The 18,041-nt window shown below is 47.9% G+C and overlaps 1 protein-coding gene across 1 annotated transcript in view; it reads right to left on the reverse strand.

Moving 5' to 3' along the window:
* The window catches only part of LOC134983415 (oocyte zinc finger protein XlCOF6.1-like), a 46,296-nt gene that overhangs the window by 16,283 nt on the left and 11,972 nt on the right, over positions 1–18,041 (reverse strand). The window contains exon 2 of the mRNA XM_063949104.1: positions 14,347–14,742. Coding sequence (XP_063805174.1) covers positions 14,347–14,440 — 94 coding nt within the window. The 5' untranslated portion in view covers positions 14,441–14,742. The remainder of the gene's footprint in view (positions 1–14,346; positions 14,743–18,041) is intronic.

Raw genomic sequence — 18,041 nt, forward strand, 5'->3', positions numbered from 1 at the left:
GTTGGCAACCTTCACTACCAGTTTCGGGCATTACCCTTTGGTTCAACAACGGCTCCACGAGTCTTCACCAAGGTTATGGCGGCCATGATGGCGGTACTCCATCGTCAAGGGGTCAGGATCCTACCGTATCTAGATGACCTGTTGATCCTGGCAAATTCCCCAGACATTCTCCTACGTCACCTAGATTTGACGATCCGGTTTCTACAAGCCCACGGGTGGCTCATCAACTAGAAGAAATCCTCCCTGATCCCTGCTCAGTGCATCTGTGAGCGCTATTGGACACTCACATCCAGCGGTTGTTCTTGTCTCAGGAGAAGGTCCTGAAACTTCAGGACAGGATTCGTTGCTTCCTCTCTCGTCCGCAAGTGTCGATTCATTCGGCAATGCAGGTGTTGGGCCTTATGGTGTCAGCATTCGACATGGTGGAGTATGCTCAATTTCATTCTCGCCCCCTCCAGAGGCTGATTCTGGCCAAGTGGGACGGCCTGCCTCACCGGATCAGATCTCACATGATCTCCTCAACTCCGGAGGTCCGTCTGTCGCTGTACTGGTGTCTCCAGGACCAACAACTGGGCAGGGGCCGTCCCTTCTGGATACCCAACTGGGTACTGTTGACAACGGAGGCCAGTCTGAGGGGTTGGGGCACGGTGTTGGAGCAACACTCCCTTCAGGGACGGTGGACAAAGGAGAAGTCTCTCCTCCCGATCAACATTCTGGAATTGCGGGCGGTCTTCAACTCGTTGAACCTAGCCCAGCACTTGATACAGAACCGTCCTGTTCAGATACAGTTGGACAACGCCACCACACAGTGGCATACATAAATCATCAAGGCGGCACTCGAAGCCACATGGCAATGAAGGAAGTATCACGGATTCTTCAATGGGCGAAACGCCATCTACCGGCAATATTCATTCCGGGAGTCCTGAATTGGGAAGTGGACTCTCAGTCGTCAGGACGTACACGCCGGAGAGTGGGGCCTCCATCCAGAAACGTTTCAACTCCTAGTGGAAAGGTGGGGCCTTCCAGACGTGGATCCGATGGCGTCTCGACACAATCACAAGGTTCCGGTCTTCGGAGCAAGGACAAGGGATCCTCAAGCAGCATTTGTGGATGCGCTGGCGGTGCCATGGAAGTTTCGGCTACCGTACGTGTTCTCTCCAGTGTCACTTCTGCCCAGAGTGATTCGGAAGTTCAAGCAGGAATCCTGCTTCTCATAGCTCCAGCGTGGCCCAGACAACATTGGTTCTCAGACCTACAGGGCCTCTCGTCAGAGCTTCCAATACGACTTCCACAACACCCAGACCTCCTCGTTCAGGGCCCATGTGTCTACCAGGACCTGGCCCGGCTGTCTTTGACGGCGTGGCTCTTGAAGCTTCCATCTTGAGGGCTAAAGGGTTTTCTGATGCGGTCATTAAAACTATGTTGTGGGCCCGGAAACCGGCTTCTGCTCGGATTTACCATAGGGTCTGGCATTCTTACTTTGTTTGGTGCGCATCTAACAATCATGACGCTTCCAAATTTAGTACAGCACAGCTTTTTGCTTTCCTTCAGCAAGGCCTAGACTTAGGCTTGTGGCTGGCCTCCCTAAAGGTTCATATTTTTGCCTTGTCGGTGTGGTTTCAGAGAAAGATTGCAACTTTGCCTGATGTTCATAGATTTACTCAGGGTGTGTTGCGTATCCAACCTCCCTATGTCTCGCCTGTGGCTCCTTGGGACTTGTTGGTGGTTTTGGAGGCATGCAAAAGAACCTCCATTTGAGCCTCTTGGTTCAGCTGATCTTAAGTGGCTTTCCCTTAAGGTGGTGTTTCTGCTGGCTATTGCCTCAGCTAGAAGGGTGTCAGATTTGGGTGCTTTGTCTTGTAGCTCACCTCATCTGATATTTCACCGTGACCGGGCGGTCCTTAGGACTCATCCCGGATATTTACCTAAGGTGGTTTCTTCGTTTCACCTTAATCAGGAGATTGTGGTTCCTGCCCTTGTCTCTCCTGACTTGTCTCCCAAAGAGCGGTCTTTGGATGTGGTACTGGCTCTCCGTATCTATGTGAAGAGAACTGCTTCCATTAGGAAATCTGATTCTTTGTATTGTTTGGATTTCACAAACGTGGCTGGCCTGCTCACAAGCAGACTTTGCCCAGATGGATTAGAATGGTGATTGCACATGCTTATGTGAAGGCTGGTCTGTCAGCTCCTGCTCACATTACTGCCCATTCTACTCGGTCTGTGGGACCCTCTTGGGCGGCCCGCCGTGGTGCGATCCTTGAACAATTGTGCAAGGCGGCTACGTAGTCCTCGGTGAACACGTTCATAAGGTTCTATGCCTTCGATACTGCCGCTTCCCAGGATGCCTCCTTTGGATGCCGGGTTCTTGTGCCCGCTACAGTGCATCCCCTCCCATAAGGAACTGCTTTAGGACATCCCCATTGTCCAATCCCAGTGTACCCCGCAGCAGAAAACGAGATTTATGGTAAGAACTTACCTTTGTTAAATCTCTCTGCGAGGTACACTGGGCTCCACAAGGCGCCCACCCTGACGCACTTAGCTTCTTTGGGTTGGTATGGCATTAGCCGCTGACACTTCTCCTGTCGTGAGAGTGTGGTGTATGTGGCTACTAATGATTGTCGTCTCTTTTCCTGCTACTGCATTGGGCTGGTTAACTGAAAACTGAGCTCCTGTGCGGAGGGGCGGGGTTATAGAGGAGGCGGCGCTGTGCATCTTGGGAACAGTCAAGCTTTGAGCCTGTTGGTGCTTCAGATCAAGATCCTACTCTACACTCCATTGTCCAATCCTTGTGGAGCCCAGTGTACCTCGCAGAAAGAGATTTAACAAAGGTAAGTTCTTACCATAAATCTCGTTTTTTCATATTAAAGAATGCATTCACCAGGCTGCTTTGCTTTCCTCATCCACAGCTGAGTGCCTGTATAATCTGCAGATATTTCCAGATATTTCTCCTGTGACGCTGGCCAAAAGGCGTCTATTCCACCCAAGGAAATGTACAATACAAATGGGTATTTCCTACTAAGGTTATTGTAATGCGAAACGGCGCCTTCGCAATGATACCTTCAACCAAGGATGGCCCTGCTATACTGAAAACATAGGATATTAATACCTACCGGTAAATCCTTTTCTCGTAGTCTGTAGGGGATACTGGGATGGTCTTAGTACCATGGGGTATAGATGGGGTTCATTGGAGCCTGGCACTTTAAAACTTCTTCAGAGTGTGCTGGCTCCCCCCCTCTATGCCCCTCCTGTAGACTCAGTCTAGGAAAACTGTGCCCGAGGAGACGGACATACTTTGAAAGGAGGAAAAGAGACAAGAAAGTGGTGAGAGAACGAACCAGCACACTACATAACAAGAGGATAGCAACACTAACCACAACTTGAAAACAGGTACAGCAAAAGCAGACCAAAAATACAACACACAAGAACAACTCTTGCTGGAAAATATCAAAGCACAGAAGCGGGTGCCCAGTATCCCCTATGGACTACGAGAAAAGGATTTACCGGTAGGTATTAAAATCCTATTTTCTCTAATGTCCAAGGGGATACTGGGTTGGTCTTAGTACCATGGGGAAGTTCCAAAACTCCAAACCGGGTGGGAGAGTGCCGAGACCCAATCAAAAGTGATTGACCAAACTGAAAGTCCTCAGTTGCCAAGGTGTTGAACCTTTAAAACTTAACAGAGCATTCAAACCCAACCAAGTAGCTGCCCAGCATAACTGCAAAGCCGAGACATCCCGGGCAGCCACCTAGGAAGAACCCACTGACCGTGTGGAGTGGGCTTGAACAGACCTAGGCAGCGGCAAAGCCGCCGAAGAGTGAGCCTGTTGGATCGTAAGCCTGATCCAACATGCAATAGACTGCTTCGAAGGAGGACAACCAATCTTTGAAGCATCATAGAGAACAAAAAGCAAGTCTGATTTTGAGACGAGCTGGCCTCTTGACATAAATCTCCAAAGCCCAAACCACGTCCAAGGACATTGGTGTAACAGACGTGCCATTGACAACCAGAACCACCATCGGCCAATTAATATGAAATGCTGACAGCACCTTAGGCAAGAATGTCTAGCGAGTTTTGAGCACAGCTCTATCCTCATGAAACACCAGAGAAGGACTCTTACAGGATAAGGCCCCTAATTCCAAAACACGCCTCACCGAGGCCAAGGCCAACAACATGATAGCCTGCCATGTCAAATACTCCATGTCCACCTTGTGGAAAGGTTAAATCAAACCGATTGGAGAAAGGCCAGAACCAAATTGAGAACTCACGGCGCTGTGGGAGGCACAAAGGGTGGTCGAATATAAAGGACACCTGTCAAGAACATCTGGACCACTGGGAGAACAGCCAATTGTTCCCTGGTAGAAAAAGATAAGTCTGAGATTTGAACTTTTATGGAGCCTAAATGTAGGCCCACATCCACAACAGCCTGCAGGAAGTGCAAGAAATGTCCCAGATGAAAATCCACAGCAGAATACTGTTGACCCTCACACCAAGAGACACATTTCTTCCATATGCGATGGTTATGTTTCAATGCGACCATCTGGCCAGCTTGGAGCACAGTCGAGATAACCTTGCCCGGAATCTCTTTCCTGGCAAAAATCCTCCCAATATACTTCCATTGCATCAAACGTAGCTGTGGTAAGTCTGGATAGACTAACGGCCCTTGTGTAAGACGATCATCCTGAAGTGGCAGAGGCCAGGGGCCTACGAGTAATAAGGCTAGAATGTCTACATACCAGGCCCTACAGGGCCAGTATGGGGCAATCAGAATTGCCTGAACCCTGTCCCTTTAAATCCTTTGAGAACTCTTGGAATTAGAGGAACTGGAGGAAACAAGTACACCAACCGGTAAATCCACGGTGTCGCCAGAGCATCCACTGCTACGGCCTGTGGATCCCTCGTCCCAGAACAGTAGCGCAGGAGCTTCTTGGTGAGCTGAGAAACCAACAAGTCGATTTGCAGGCAGCCCCACCAATGAAATATCTGCTGTAACACTTGCGGGTAGAGAACCCATTTCCCCAAGTGCAGATCGTGTCTACTAAGGAAGTCTGCTCCCCAATTGTCTACTCACGGAATTAATACGGCGGAAATGGCCTTGGGATTCCGCTCCACCCAGAGGAGTATCTGTGACACCTCCCTCATTGCAGCTCTGCTGTTTGGACCTCCTTGTTGGTTTATGTACACCACAGTTGGTGCGTTTTCTGACAATACCTGTATGACCTGATACTGTAGGACATAGAGGTCAGCAAAAGGGCATTGTAAATCACCCTGAGTTCCAAAACATTTATCGGAAGGGAAGCCTCTTGATCAGACCACCTTCATTGGAACCGAGCCCCTAGGGTCACTGTACCCCAACAATGGAGGCTTGCATCCGTTGTCAACAGAATCCAATCCTGAATTCTGAAGTGTCGACCCTCCAGGAGGGATATCAGTAACCACCATAAGAGGGAAATCCTGGCGTTTGGTGAAAGGCATATCTGGCGCATGTGTAGATGTGACCCAGACCATTTGTCCAGCAGATCCAGCTGGAATGGTCATGCATGGAATCTTCCGTACTGAATTGTGTCGTAGGAGGCCATCATCTTTCCCAGTAAGCGTATGCAAAGATGTACCGAGATTTTGTTCAGCTTCAAAATGGAACGTACCATCGTCTGAATTATCTTTGCCTTGTCCATAGGAAGGAACACCTTCTGAGACATCGTGTCCAGTATCATTACCAGGAACTGAAGCCTCTGCGTAGGTTCTAGGTGGGATTTCTGCAGATTGAGAATCCACCCATGATCCGTGAGTAGTCGTGTTGGAAGGCTGATCTTTTCCATCAACTGTGCTCTGAATATAGCCATTATGAGGAGATCGTCCAAGTATGGAATGATGTTCACTTCCTGCTTGTGGAGTTGTAGCAACATCTCTGCCATCACCCCTGATAACACGCTCAGTGATAGACAGAAAGGCAAGGCCTGGACCTGGTAGTGACTGTCCTGCAGTGCAAACCTGAGGTAAGCCTGAAGAGGCGGCCATATTGGGATGTGAAGATACGCATCCTTAATATCCAAAGAAACCAGGAATTCCCCTTCTTCCATGTCACGCTTGGCCTGAGTTGGGGATCTGATGACTGATAATTGACTGAGGGAGCAGCTATCGGCAAAGGAAGGAAACGAGGTGGCTGAATGTAGTTCTTATTCATGGATTGAACACTTAGGCCCGAAGATGTAGAGGGGTAGGCAATGAGGACAATGACCGAGAACGATACACTGAAGAAAGAGGAATTCAGTTTTAATGAGACCTCAATCATACACAATGACTAGGAGAGAAGTCTGAGTGAATTCTGAAAGACGAAAAGTTCATGACTTGTAACCGACGCTGAAAAATATTGAATGAAGTGACTTGTGATTTGTAAATTATGCTGAAGAACATGGAATGAAGAGATGACTTGTGATTTTTAAACACTGACGAAGAGCGTATCGCTGTGAGCACCATCAGCAAACGGAGACCCTCTACCAGATAGAGGACCCAGCGGTTAAATTGCAAGAGTAGGTGGACTGGGAGCAAAGGACTGCAATAACAGAACTGACCAACAGGCGGACATAACAGAACCAGGATACCAGGGGTTCACCTTGGAGTGCAGAGCGCAGGGCACCTTACAGCAGCAAGTAACTTGAAGTACTGGCAACATAGCTAAGCATCAACCCCTTTTTATAAGGGAAGCCTGTACCGGATTGGCTGGACTCGAACTGGGATACCTATTGACTAGGATTGGTCTCCAACATGGTGGCTCCCTGCACAGAGGACACATGTGGAACCAGCACACAGCCACTACCTCTGGCCTCAGCCTCCCAGACGCAGCACTCCAGCAACAGGACACTTGGAAACAGACACCTTCGGCTGCCATGCTCCCCTCCCCAGGACCCGGACCCCGGCCTCCAGACACCCGGCAGCCGCACCGGAGGACCTTGCTGCTGTAGTGCCTATCCATCGCAGCGACACCAGCCAGCTAAGAGGAAGGCCGCAGGGACCAGAACCAGTGGTAAGATTCTGGATGCTGACAGTACCCCCCTTTTTAGGGTGGTCTCCGAACACCCACGCTGCTTAGTGGGATTCTTGGAATGAAAGGCACAACTCAGTCTTGGAGCATGAACATCCTCTGCAGCCACCCAAGATCTTTCCTCCGGACCATATCCTCTCCAATCTATGAGATACTGGAGACGACCATACCTCTTGCGGAAGTCAAGAAACTTATGAACCTCGAGTTCCTCATTTTGAGCAGCTTTAACCCTGGGAGGTTAAGGGAAAGCTGCCCGAAAAAGATTTAGTACAAGAGGCTTTAGCAGAGAAATGTGGAAGGCATTGGGAATTTTAAAATAGGGAGGCAGTTCCTTGTAAGAAACAGGATTCAACACTCTTTTAATAGGATACGGACCGATGAATCTTGGAGCAAACTTTTTGGTAGGAACATTGAGTCTGAGGTTTCTGGTGGATATCCAAACACGATCTCCCACTTTGAGATTAGGAACAGCCCTACGTTTCCGATCAGCATAGGTCTTTTATTTCTGGGAAGTCTTAAGTAGTGCCTTATAAATTTGTCTCCAAATCTTAGTGAACCGACGAAGAGCAGATTCAGCAGCAGGAACCTCAAGAGGTGGGAGAGATTACAAGGAAGGAACTTGTGGATGAAAACTATAATTAATGAAGAAAGGAGTGGAATTGGTAGAAGAATGATATAGGTTATTGTATGCAAACTCAGCAAATGGGAGGTAATCCATCCAGTCTTCCTGAGCAGGGGACATGAACATCCATAAGAAAGTTTCCAGATCTTGGTCGACTCTCTCAGTCTGTCAGTCAGTCTGGGGATGGTAGGCTGAAGAGAAGTTCAACTTGATTCCTAGAACAGAGCTGAGAGCTTTCCAGAACTTGGCGACGAATTGAGGACCCTGATCAGAAACTATTTCCTGTGGAAGGCCATGCAAATGAAAAATCTATGAGAAAAACAATTTGGATAGCTGAGGAGCAGAGGGAAGACCGGTGAGGGGTATGAAGTGAGCCATCTTCGAAAATCATTCCACAAATGACCCTAATGGTGTTGTGCCCTATGGAGACTGGCAAATCGGTTATGAAATCCATAGAGATGTGAGTGTCACGATCCGGGTATCTGGATGCCAGTATTTACCTTTCAGATGCCTCCTGAGGCTGGCTCAGCGTTCCAGGACCGGATCCCGTCTGTTATACTGATGTCCACATTCCTGCCTCCTCTCCTGTCACTCTGAGACGCGGTCACCGCCATGTTACATCTGGAATGGCATCTCCCGCGGCCTCCGCCGCTGTTACTGAGATCCTGCATGCAGAGTGTCAGAGTGGCGATTACGTCAGCCGCGGCCTCCGCTGTGCCCGCGTGGCGTAGATGTGCATTCAACAGTCTGGCGTCTTCCGTCTCCTGTGGCCGGCGCCGCCATTACTGTTTCAATTCTCACATGGATTACAAACCAAACTTCCCTCCAAGTGTCTGCATGGGCGCAGCCATCTTGGATTCTGTCATCTGACCATTTCCTCGAATCTGTTGTCTGTATTGATAATCTGCATAATTGCCTAGCCAATCCCTTCCTTGCTGCAGGTATAAATAAGCTGTGCCTGAGCAAGGAAGGCGTCAGCGCTTTGGTTGTCATACCTAGTTCCTGTTTGTCTCTCTCCTGTGGTTGTTTTCCAGGTTCCAGTTACCATCTCCAAACCTCCACTAAAGAGACCCACACCAGCATTCCACCTGCGGTGTAGCCTGACTCTCCTATCCTCTGGGATCCATCTGCTTCCAGTTACAGATCCACCTGCTCTCAGCATCCAGCTTCCAGCAGAGGTCAGCTCTTCTTAAAGTGCCGGTACCCTTTTCTGCAGATTTATCATTTATCACCGGCATTATAATTTCATCGCTCTCAAGCTCCAAACATCACTTCATATTTCACCGCTCTCAAGCTCCAAACATCACTTCATATTTCACCGCTCTCAAGCTTCATTTATTATTTAACTGGTTCCAGCCAGTATCCACTCTGTGCCAACAACAGTCTGGTTCCAGCCAGTATCCACAGCAGCCGTTTTATCCACAGCAGCCCAGCTTTTCCTGGAACACCAGCTGGTACTATCCTGGGTTATCTCCATTGCTACAGTCGGGCCTGGTAAGGACTTTCCATCTAGAAGATTATAAGAACTATCTCACACTACCAGAGCCTGTGGCCCTTGCCACCCTGTAGTACCCAGGAACTGTATTTATCTTCTGCTGATTTTTATGTTTTCTTTTTCTGCTGCTGTGTTACGGAGTTTTGTCATAAATAAACATCATTGACTTTTATTTCTGGTTGTCGTGGTCACGCCTTCGGGCAATTCTTCTATATGTCTAGGGGTCTGATACAACCTGCCAGGTTTCATTACACTTCAGCCCCTACAACTGAGGCTGCCTCTTGTCAGCTCAGGCCCTCAGTTGTGACAGTGAGTTCAAGGCTTTAGAGGTATTGGAAGTGGATGAAGAAGACCCGAGGTAGATGTTCGTGGACTTTTATGTTGAACACACTTGGAAAAGGCTGCTACAAATTCAAAGACATCCGTTTTAAGATGAGGCTACCAGTAGAATCGCTGAATGAACCCGAGAGTCTTAAGACCACTGGCATGACGCATGAAAGATGAAGAATGAGCCCACGTAAGCAATTTCCTGCAAAATTTTGGTGCTACAAAAGTTCTCCCCGGAGGAGGTAGAGGAAGGGCTAAAACACACGAGCCGGCTTTTGCCGGCCGGGAAAAAGCCGTATTGCTTTTTCCCGTGTTGGCATTGTAATTAACAGTGTGAGGGGTAGGGTCCCTTCACACTGCACGGCCCCGGCCCGGCTGCTGGGTTGCAGCCGGAACTATCCACTGGAAGGTCCGGCTGCCGGACCGTCTTTGCAGTCAGTGAACCGTGTGTGTGAAGGGGAGCTTTCACACACAACGCCTTTTTCCCAAGCCGTGTCTAATGCTGCGCATGCGCACAGCATTACACACGGCTCAAAGCCGTCCTGTGTGACAGACTCTGCCGGTTTCTCCCGGATGGCAAAAAGCCGGACAAAGTTTGTCCGGCTTTTTGCCAGCCGGGAGAAACCGGCCAGTGTGTTACAGCCCGAACAGTACGAGCTGGAGCAAATGAAGCCGGATTCAGAATAAATTGTTTCTCAGAGGAGTTGAGTGAATCATTCATTTGAAAATAACGAGATAGTGCATCTGCTCTTCGATATAAGGTTCCTGGGCGGTTAAAGAGTTTGAAGGAGAACCGAGAGAAGAAGAGAGCCCACCTGGCTAGCCATGGGTTTAAACAACGAGTTTAAACAATGGGTTTAGCTTTCTTATGAGATGATTTTCCAGTTCTGCCCATTCATCAGCATAACATTACGGAGATTAGAGAACAAGGTCAGGAGGCCATAGCAGAAGTATTGAAGCAGTCAAACAGTATGGAGGATGTAGTCAGCACAGTCTGCCACTAGAGGGAGTCAAAAGAGCAGGAGTGGAGGCCAGGCAATAATAATAATAATAATAAAAGCAGTTCAGGCGACCACTTACTGCCCAGGTAGGGCCGCAGCGGCAGAAGTCCCTGCCAGAAATCACTGAGGCTGTAGTGAAGGGCACTGATCATGGGCTGGCAGTGTCTGTAGCTCCCAGAGAAGCGGCTGGTTTCAGGAGGGCATGTGGCTATATTGCCAGTTTTCAAGATGGCCACTTTTGGCAGGGAAGCCCAAATCAGAAGAAACTGTCCGGCTATGGCGGGTGAACCAGGTCAGTAATAAGGCAGGAGAGGAGAGGGTACTAGGATGCAGTGGCACAGGGTAGCGTATCTGGCTGCATAGAACCCCACGTGTATGTCCTCTATAATTCACAGCTCCACCAGATTCCCCCGTAGCACCATGGGTTAGGAGAGGGGAGATGCCGGGACACTGCTGGAGTGATGACAGGCAATCGCTCCATGTATTCCCCGCTGCCACGACTCAGGGCTTCAACGGCCGGACAGTAGGAGAAGGCAGGCTGCGGGCAGGTGAGCTGACTAAACTGACGCGTCCCTGCTGAGGCCACCAATCCCCGTAGTATGCACCGCATCAGATGCCAGGAGAGCAGCTCCGCTCCGTGTCTCCCACCGCGGTCACCGCTGATCCCCAGTCAGCCTCTCCAAACGGCTTCAACAGCACGGCTAGGCACAAGAGCCACACAGCCCTCGGTGAGTAGCAGCGCTACCTCGCTGAGGTCCGGTCCGCGGTGGGATCACTGCATAACTTCAGTCCGCGGCTTCGGATCCGGGGGTAGGCTGCAACCTGCAAAAGCCAAATGAATGGCTCCCCGCCTCCGCAACCTACAAAACACACAGAGGGGCAAGAAAGGGCCCGAAAGAGCCCGTAGAACAGCTGAAAAAGGCAGAAAGGACCTATATAAGCAGGAGTACTTTATCCTGCTTCCTGCTGCCTTTCCAGTCAGGCCACACAACCAGTGACATCATTTATTGATGTTGAAAACAAAAGTAATGTAGATTTTCGCACCAATCTAAGACCTGCAAATCTACTTTGGGAGCCATCTCCCTTTTTTTTTTTTTAAACAGTCCCCAGCTGGACGAGGATAATTGGAATTCCATTTCCTGGAATACTAATTTCCTACTGGGCGTAACCCACAATTTCCATCAGCTGTTTTGGGATGTTTAAACACAGTTGCCTTAGTTTTTTAACACAGGCTCTGCTGCCTCTTCTGAGGATTGAATGGCTTACATAGCACTAATTAGCTCAGATATGTCCACTGAGCTGAGACCTTCTGAAGTGCAATGAGTCCTCATCCTCCAACGAATCCTCATCTAAAACATGTGTAGACTGTTAAGATGTTGTATCATGTCTATGTGATTTACTTACCACTAGCGTTTCAGCCTGCTTTTTTGAGAGGCTGACAATTCCCTAGGTGTATAAACCTCAGAATGAATGTTGCATGTAAGGGTTAATAGTGAAACCTATCACAGGTATAGGAGCTGGTATAAACTGTTCAGCTACATTGAATAATGTCTGTGCAAAGTAGCCCATGAAGGTTTACCAGAACCTGTGCCTGCCTCACTGTACACATGGGAAAGCGTTGTCGCGACCCGGCGGGGAGATGTTGGAGCGACTCTAAGGTGAGTATAAGATGTTTTTTAGAAAGATCACTCATATAAAACTAAAATAAGAAAACTTATGGCTGCTAAACATCAGCCCTCTGACCATGGTCCGGCTCCTGCCGCACCAAACAAAAAGCCGATTTGCCTGAGCCAGGAGGCGGGGATATATGGACAGGCCCGTTGCATGCTGGGAGGCTGAAAGCTTTGACAGTTTGTTGCAAATCCGCTGTCACGTCATCATATCCCAATGTTATCCTATGGATAACCTGTGGTCCCTGCCGGAGAAAGATATATATATCTAAGAGGATAGAATTTGATCGGTGTTGTTACACTGTTTTGTTGGCAGGTTACTTGATACTTTTCTCCTCATTGGTTACTATTGGTCACGTGGACGAGGTTCTCTCCGTGTCCCCGGACGTAGCGTGCGTCAGATGACGTCACTTTGATGTGCTGGAGCGCGCAACGGATGGCGACATGGACGGTTCCACCGGGTATATTAGGTGAGTGGTTGTATGTCTCTTGTGTTCTGCACCCTAACGAAAATGCCGCGAATAGAGCATTGAAACGTTGGTACACTAAACCTGCCCGGTCTATTTATTCTGAGTGCCTCCTTGTATGGATTCCACATTACGTTATACCAACTGATGCAGCTTGGTTTGGAGGGCACCGGCTATTGATTCTTTAATATCAACTTCAGGTCTTCTTGAGGAGTGCCGCTTTACCAAAATATATATAAGTACAACGACATGGGACGTGCACATGTGTGTGTAGATGGTGACACAAACTACTGGATGATCATTGAGAATATCTGAGGTATTGATGCAATGCAAATTTGTTGAGATATTGTTTCTTTTTCAGATGGGACCATAGGTCATGCACGTTATACGACTGGCATAAGGGAGCCATTGGTTTTGTCAGAGACCGGCATTTGTTTGTTGGTGATCCCTTGTAGACAGTGAGTAGTATCCATCTACAGTGGAAGAAACATGGACACCAAGAATCTCAGCTGTGGAACAGTGGGCAAAAGTAGATCATGACAAATCAGGACCACAGGCATTTAGGGCGTCTAGCAACCACCAATCGTTCCAAACGCATCAGGAACTGCACCAACAGTACAATGCCAAACAGTCCCACAGTCCCAGATCTGGTGAATTGGAGGGCCACGTGAGATATGGTGGCACGTCAGCTGATGATCTGAAAACCAATCCGAGCCTTTCGGCAAATGTTCCGATGCTGAGAGCAAACCTAAAGTTTTACACTAATGTGATAGCTGTTTTTATGGTAATTATTTTGAGCAATAGAGTAGGACCTGCAGTATAGCGGGGTCCCTTGTCGGGAGCTGCAGGCTTAAATGCACTGAGCAATACATGAACTAAAACTCCACTGTTTATTATTGTTAGTTAAAATAGTAATGACACATTTATGTATGTAGTAAGGCTACTGGGAGACCTTAGATTGAGCAATATTTGATCTGACCATTACATTCCCTAAAGTCATAACCTCAGAACTGCACAGAGCAGGAACTATTATTCACAAGTAATTAGGAATGTGTTCACCATGAACAAGTCCACAATTACTGTCTGAAGGTTACACAATTATTTCAAGTCTGCACAATTGATATTTGAGGATAAAGCCTTTAACAGAAAACACCCCTGAAGAAGTCACTATTGATGAAACGCATTGGGTGACACGCAATTTGGATTTAGAGTGAATTGGAGTGGATAAGAACAAGCCCGCCCATGCAAGGGTGACAACAAGTGCAAAACGCTTGCCTTATGATTATACAAATATGTACTTGTGATAAGCTTTTAATCTGTTTTACTTGAAGTTCTAGATTCAAATTTCATTTTATTTCTAAATCTTATACGAATTGTATTTGGTGAGCTCAGGTCAACTGTATAGCAGGATATATTTCATACCTGCATCATCTAACAAAATGCATATAAATTAGGCACTCCACAAAAAACAATACTAATTATATTATATACATACGTATATACACATTTATATATAATCACTAATAAACTTCTGCTTGTTACTTTTAATAACATTATAGTGCTGTGTGTAATAACTCTCTACATGTGATAGTTGTCATGGATAGCCTTGTTAGAAACACCCAACTGAGAACAGGGTTGATGGCGGAGGAGGGTGTAGGATAAGAGATTGCTGTACTGACAGCAATGAGAATATTTGACTTCTGTAATAAGTGTTTATTACTCACCTGTGCTGATATCTGTAGGGATCTCCTCCTCCTTACACTGCTGATTACCCCTCACATACGTGTCTTCTTCTCCCTCTGTATCTTCTTCCTTCATATCAGTCACATATGTCTCTTCTTCTCCCTCTATATCTTCTGCCTTTATATCGGTCACATTTGTCTCTTCTTCTCCCTCTATATCTTCTGTCTTTATATCGGTCACATTTGTCTCTTCTTCTCCCTCTATATCTTCTGTCTTTATATCAGTCACATACGTCTCCTCTTCTCCCTCTATATCTTCTGCCTTTATATCAGTCACATATGTCTCCTCTTCTCCGTCTATATCTTCTTCTTTTATAACAGTCACATACGTCTCTTCTTCTCCCTCTGTATCTTCTGTTTTAATATTAGACAGATGTTCTACCTAAAAAAATTGGATTTTGGTTACCTACCGGTAAATCCTTTTCTCGTAGTCCATAGAGGATGCTGGGGTCCATATTACTACCAAGGGGTATAGACGGGTCCACCAGGAGCCATTGGCACTTTACGAGTTTAAGAGTGTGGGCTGGCTCCTCCCTCTATGCCCCTCCTACCAGACTCACTCTAGAAACTGTGCCCGAGGAGACAACATACTTAGAGAGAAGGCATTACACAGATAGTGGTGAGATTTATACCAGCTCACACAAACAGGATAATGCGGACAACATGCCGGAACAACTTCAGCAACAGCTGAAATAATAAACAACGCAGAATTTACCTAGGAACCAGGTAACACTGAACCATAAAACCAATGCCCAGCATCTTCTACGGACTACGAGAAAATAAGAATTTACTTACCGATAATTCTATTTCTCGGAGTCCGTAGTGGATGCTGGGGTTCCTGAAAGGACCATGGGGAATAGCGGCTCCGCAGGAGACAGGGCACAAAAGTAAAGCTTTCCGATCAGGTGGTGTGCACTGGCTCCTCCCCCTATGACCCTCCTCCAAGCCAGTTAGGTACTGTGCCCGGACGAGCGTACACAATAAGGGAGGAATTTTGAATCCCGGGTAAGACTCATACCAGCCACACCAATCACACCGTACAACTTGTGATCTAAACCCAGTTAACAGTATGATAACAGCGGAGCCTCTGAAAAGATGGCTCACAACAATAATAACCCGATTTTTGTAACTATGTACAAGTATTGCAGATAATCCGCACTTGGGATGGGCGCCCAGCATCCACTACGGACTCCGAGAAATAGAATTATCGGTAAGTAAATTCTTATTTTCTCTATCGTCCTAGTGGATGCTGGGGTTCCTGAAAGGACCATGGGGATTATACCAAAGCTCCCAAACGGGCGGGAGAGTGCGGATGACTCTGCAGCACCGAATGAGAGAACTCCAGGTCCTCCTTAGCCAGGGTATCAAATTTGTAGAATTTAGCAAACGTGTTTGCCCCTGACCAAGTAGCTGCTCGGCAAAGTTGTAAAGCCGAGACCCCTCGGGCAGCCGCCCAAGATGAGCCCACCTTCCTTGTGGAATGGGCATTTACATATTTTGGCTGTGGCAGGCCTGCCACAGAATGTGCAAGCTGAATTGTATTACACAGCCAACTAGCAATAGTCTGCTTAGAAGCAAGAGCACCCAGTTTGTTGGGTGCATACAGGATAACAGCAAGTCAGTTTTCCTGACTCCAGCCGTCCTGGAACATATTTTCAGGGCCCTGACAACATCTAGCAACTTGGAGTCCTCCAAGTCCCTAGTAGGTGCAAGGCACCACAATAAGCTGGTTCAGGTGAAACACTGACACCACCTTAGGGAGAGAACTGGGGACGAGTCCGCAGCTCTGCCCTGTCCGAATGGACAAACAGATATGGGCTTTTTTGAGAAAAAACCACCAATTTGACACTCGCCTGGTCCAGGCCAGGGCCAAGAGCATGGTCACTTTTCATGTGAGATGCTTCAAATCCACAGATTTGACTGGTTTTAAACCAATGTGATTTGAGGAATCCCAGAACTACGTTGAGATCCCACAGTGCCACTGGAGGCACAAAAGGGGGTTGTATATGCAATACTCCCTTGACAAACTTCTGGACTTCAGGAACTGAAGCCAATTCTTTCTGGAAGAAAATCGACAGGGCCGAAATTTGAACCTTAATGGACCCCAATTTGAGGCCCATAGACACTCCTGTTTGCAGGAAATGCAGGAAACGACCGAGTTGAAATTTCTTTGTGGGGCCTTCCTGGCCTCACACCACGCAACATATTTTCGCCACATGTGGTGATAATGTTGTGCGGTCACCTCCTTTCTGGCTTTGACCAGGGTAGGAATGACCTCTTCCGGAATGCCTTTTTCCCTTAGGATCCGGCTTTCCACCGCCATGCCGACAAACGCAGCTGCGGTAAGTCTTGGAACAGACATGGTACTTGCTGAAGCAAGTCCCTTCTTAGCGGCAGAGGCCATAAGACCTCTGTAAGCATCTCTTGAAGTTCCGGGTACCAAGTCCTTCTTGGCCAATCCGGAGCCATGAGTATAGTTCTTACTCCTCTACGTCTTATAATTCTCAGCACCTTAGGTATGAGAAGCAGAGGAGGGAACACATACACCGACTGGTACACCCACGGTGTTACCAGAACGTCCACAGCTATTGCCTGAGGGTCTCTTGACCTGGCGCAATACCTGTCCCGTTTTTTGTTCAGACGGGACGCCATCATGTCCACCTTTGGTATTTCCCAACGGTTTACAATCCTGTGGAAAAAACTTCCCGATGAAGTTTCCACTCTCCCGGGTGGAGGTCGTGCCTGCTGAGGAAGTCTGCATTCCCAGTTTCCATTCCCGGGATGAAACACTGCTGACAGTGCTATCACATGATTTTCCGCCCAGCGAAAAGTCCTTGCAGTTTTTGCCATTGCCCTCCTGCTTCTTGTGTCGCCCTGTCTGTTTACGTGGGCGACTGCCGTGATGTTTTTCCCACTGGATCAATACCAGCTGACCTTGAAGCAGAGGTCTTGCTAAGCTTAGAGCATTATAAATTTACCCTTAGCTCCAGTATATTTATGTGGAGAAAAGTCTCCAGACTTGATCACACTCCCTGGAAATTTTTTCCTTGTGTGACTGCTCCCCAGCCTCTCGGGCTGGGCTCCGTGGTCACCAGCATCCAATCCTGAATGCCGAATCTGCGGCCCTCTAGAAGATGAGCACTCTATAACCACCACAGGAGAGACACCCTTGTCCTTGGATATAGGGTTATCCGCTGATGCATCTGAAGATGCGATCCGGACCATTTGTCCAGCAGATCCCACTGAAAAGTTCTTGCGTGAAATCTGCCGAATGGAATTGCTTCGTAGGAAGCCACCATTTTTACCAGGACCCTTGTGCAATGATGCACTGTTTTTAGGAGGTTCCTGACTAGCTCGGATAACTCCCTGGCTTTCTCTTCCGGGAGAAACACCTTTTTCTGGACTGTGTCCAGAATCATCCCTAGGCACAGCAGACGTGTCGTCGGGATCAGCTGCGATTTTGGAATATTTAGAATCCACCCGTGCTGTTGTAGCAGTATCCGAGATAGTGCTACTCCGACCTCCAACTGTTCCCTGGACTATGCCCTTATCAGGAGATCGTCCAAGTAAGGGATAATTAAGACGCCTTTTCTTCGAAGAAGAATCATCATTTCGGCCATTACCTTGGTAAAGACCCGGGGTGCCGTGGACAATCCAAACGGCAGCGTCTGAAACTG

This window comes from Pseudophryne corroboree (assembly GCF_028390025.1).
Source record: "Pseudophryne corroboree isolate aPseCor3 chromosome 3 unlocalized genomic scaffold, aPseCor3.hap2 SUPER_3_unloc_14, whole genome shotgun sequence".
Taxonomy (NCBI): Eukaryota; Metazoa; Chordata; class Amphibia; order Anura; family Myobatrachidae; genus Pseudophryne; species Pseudophryne corroboree.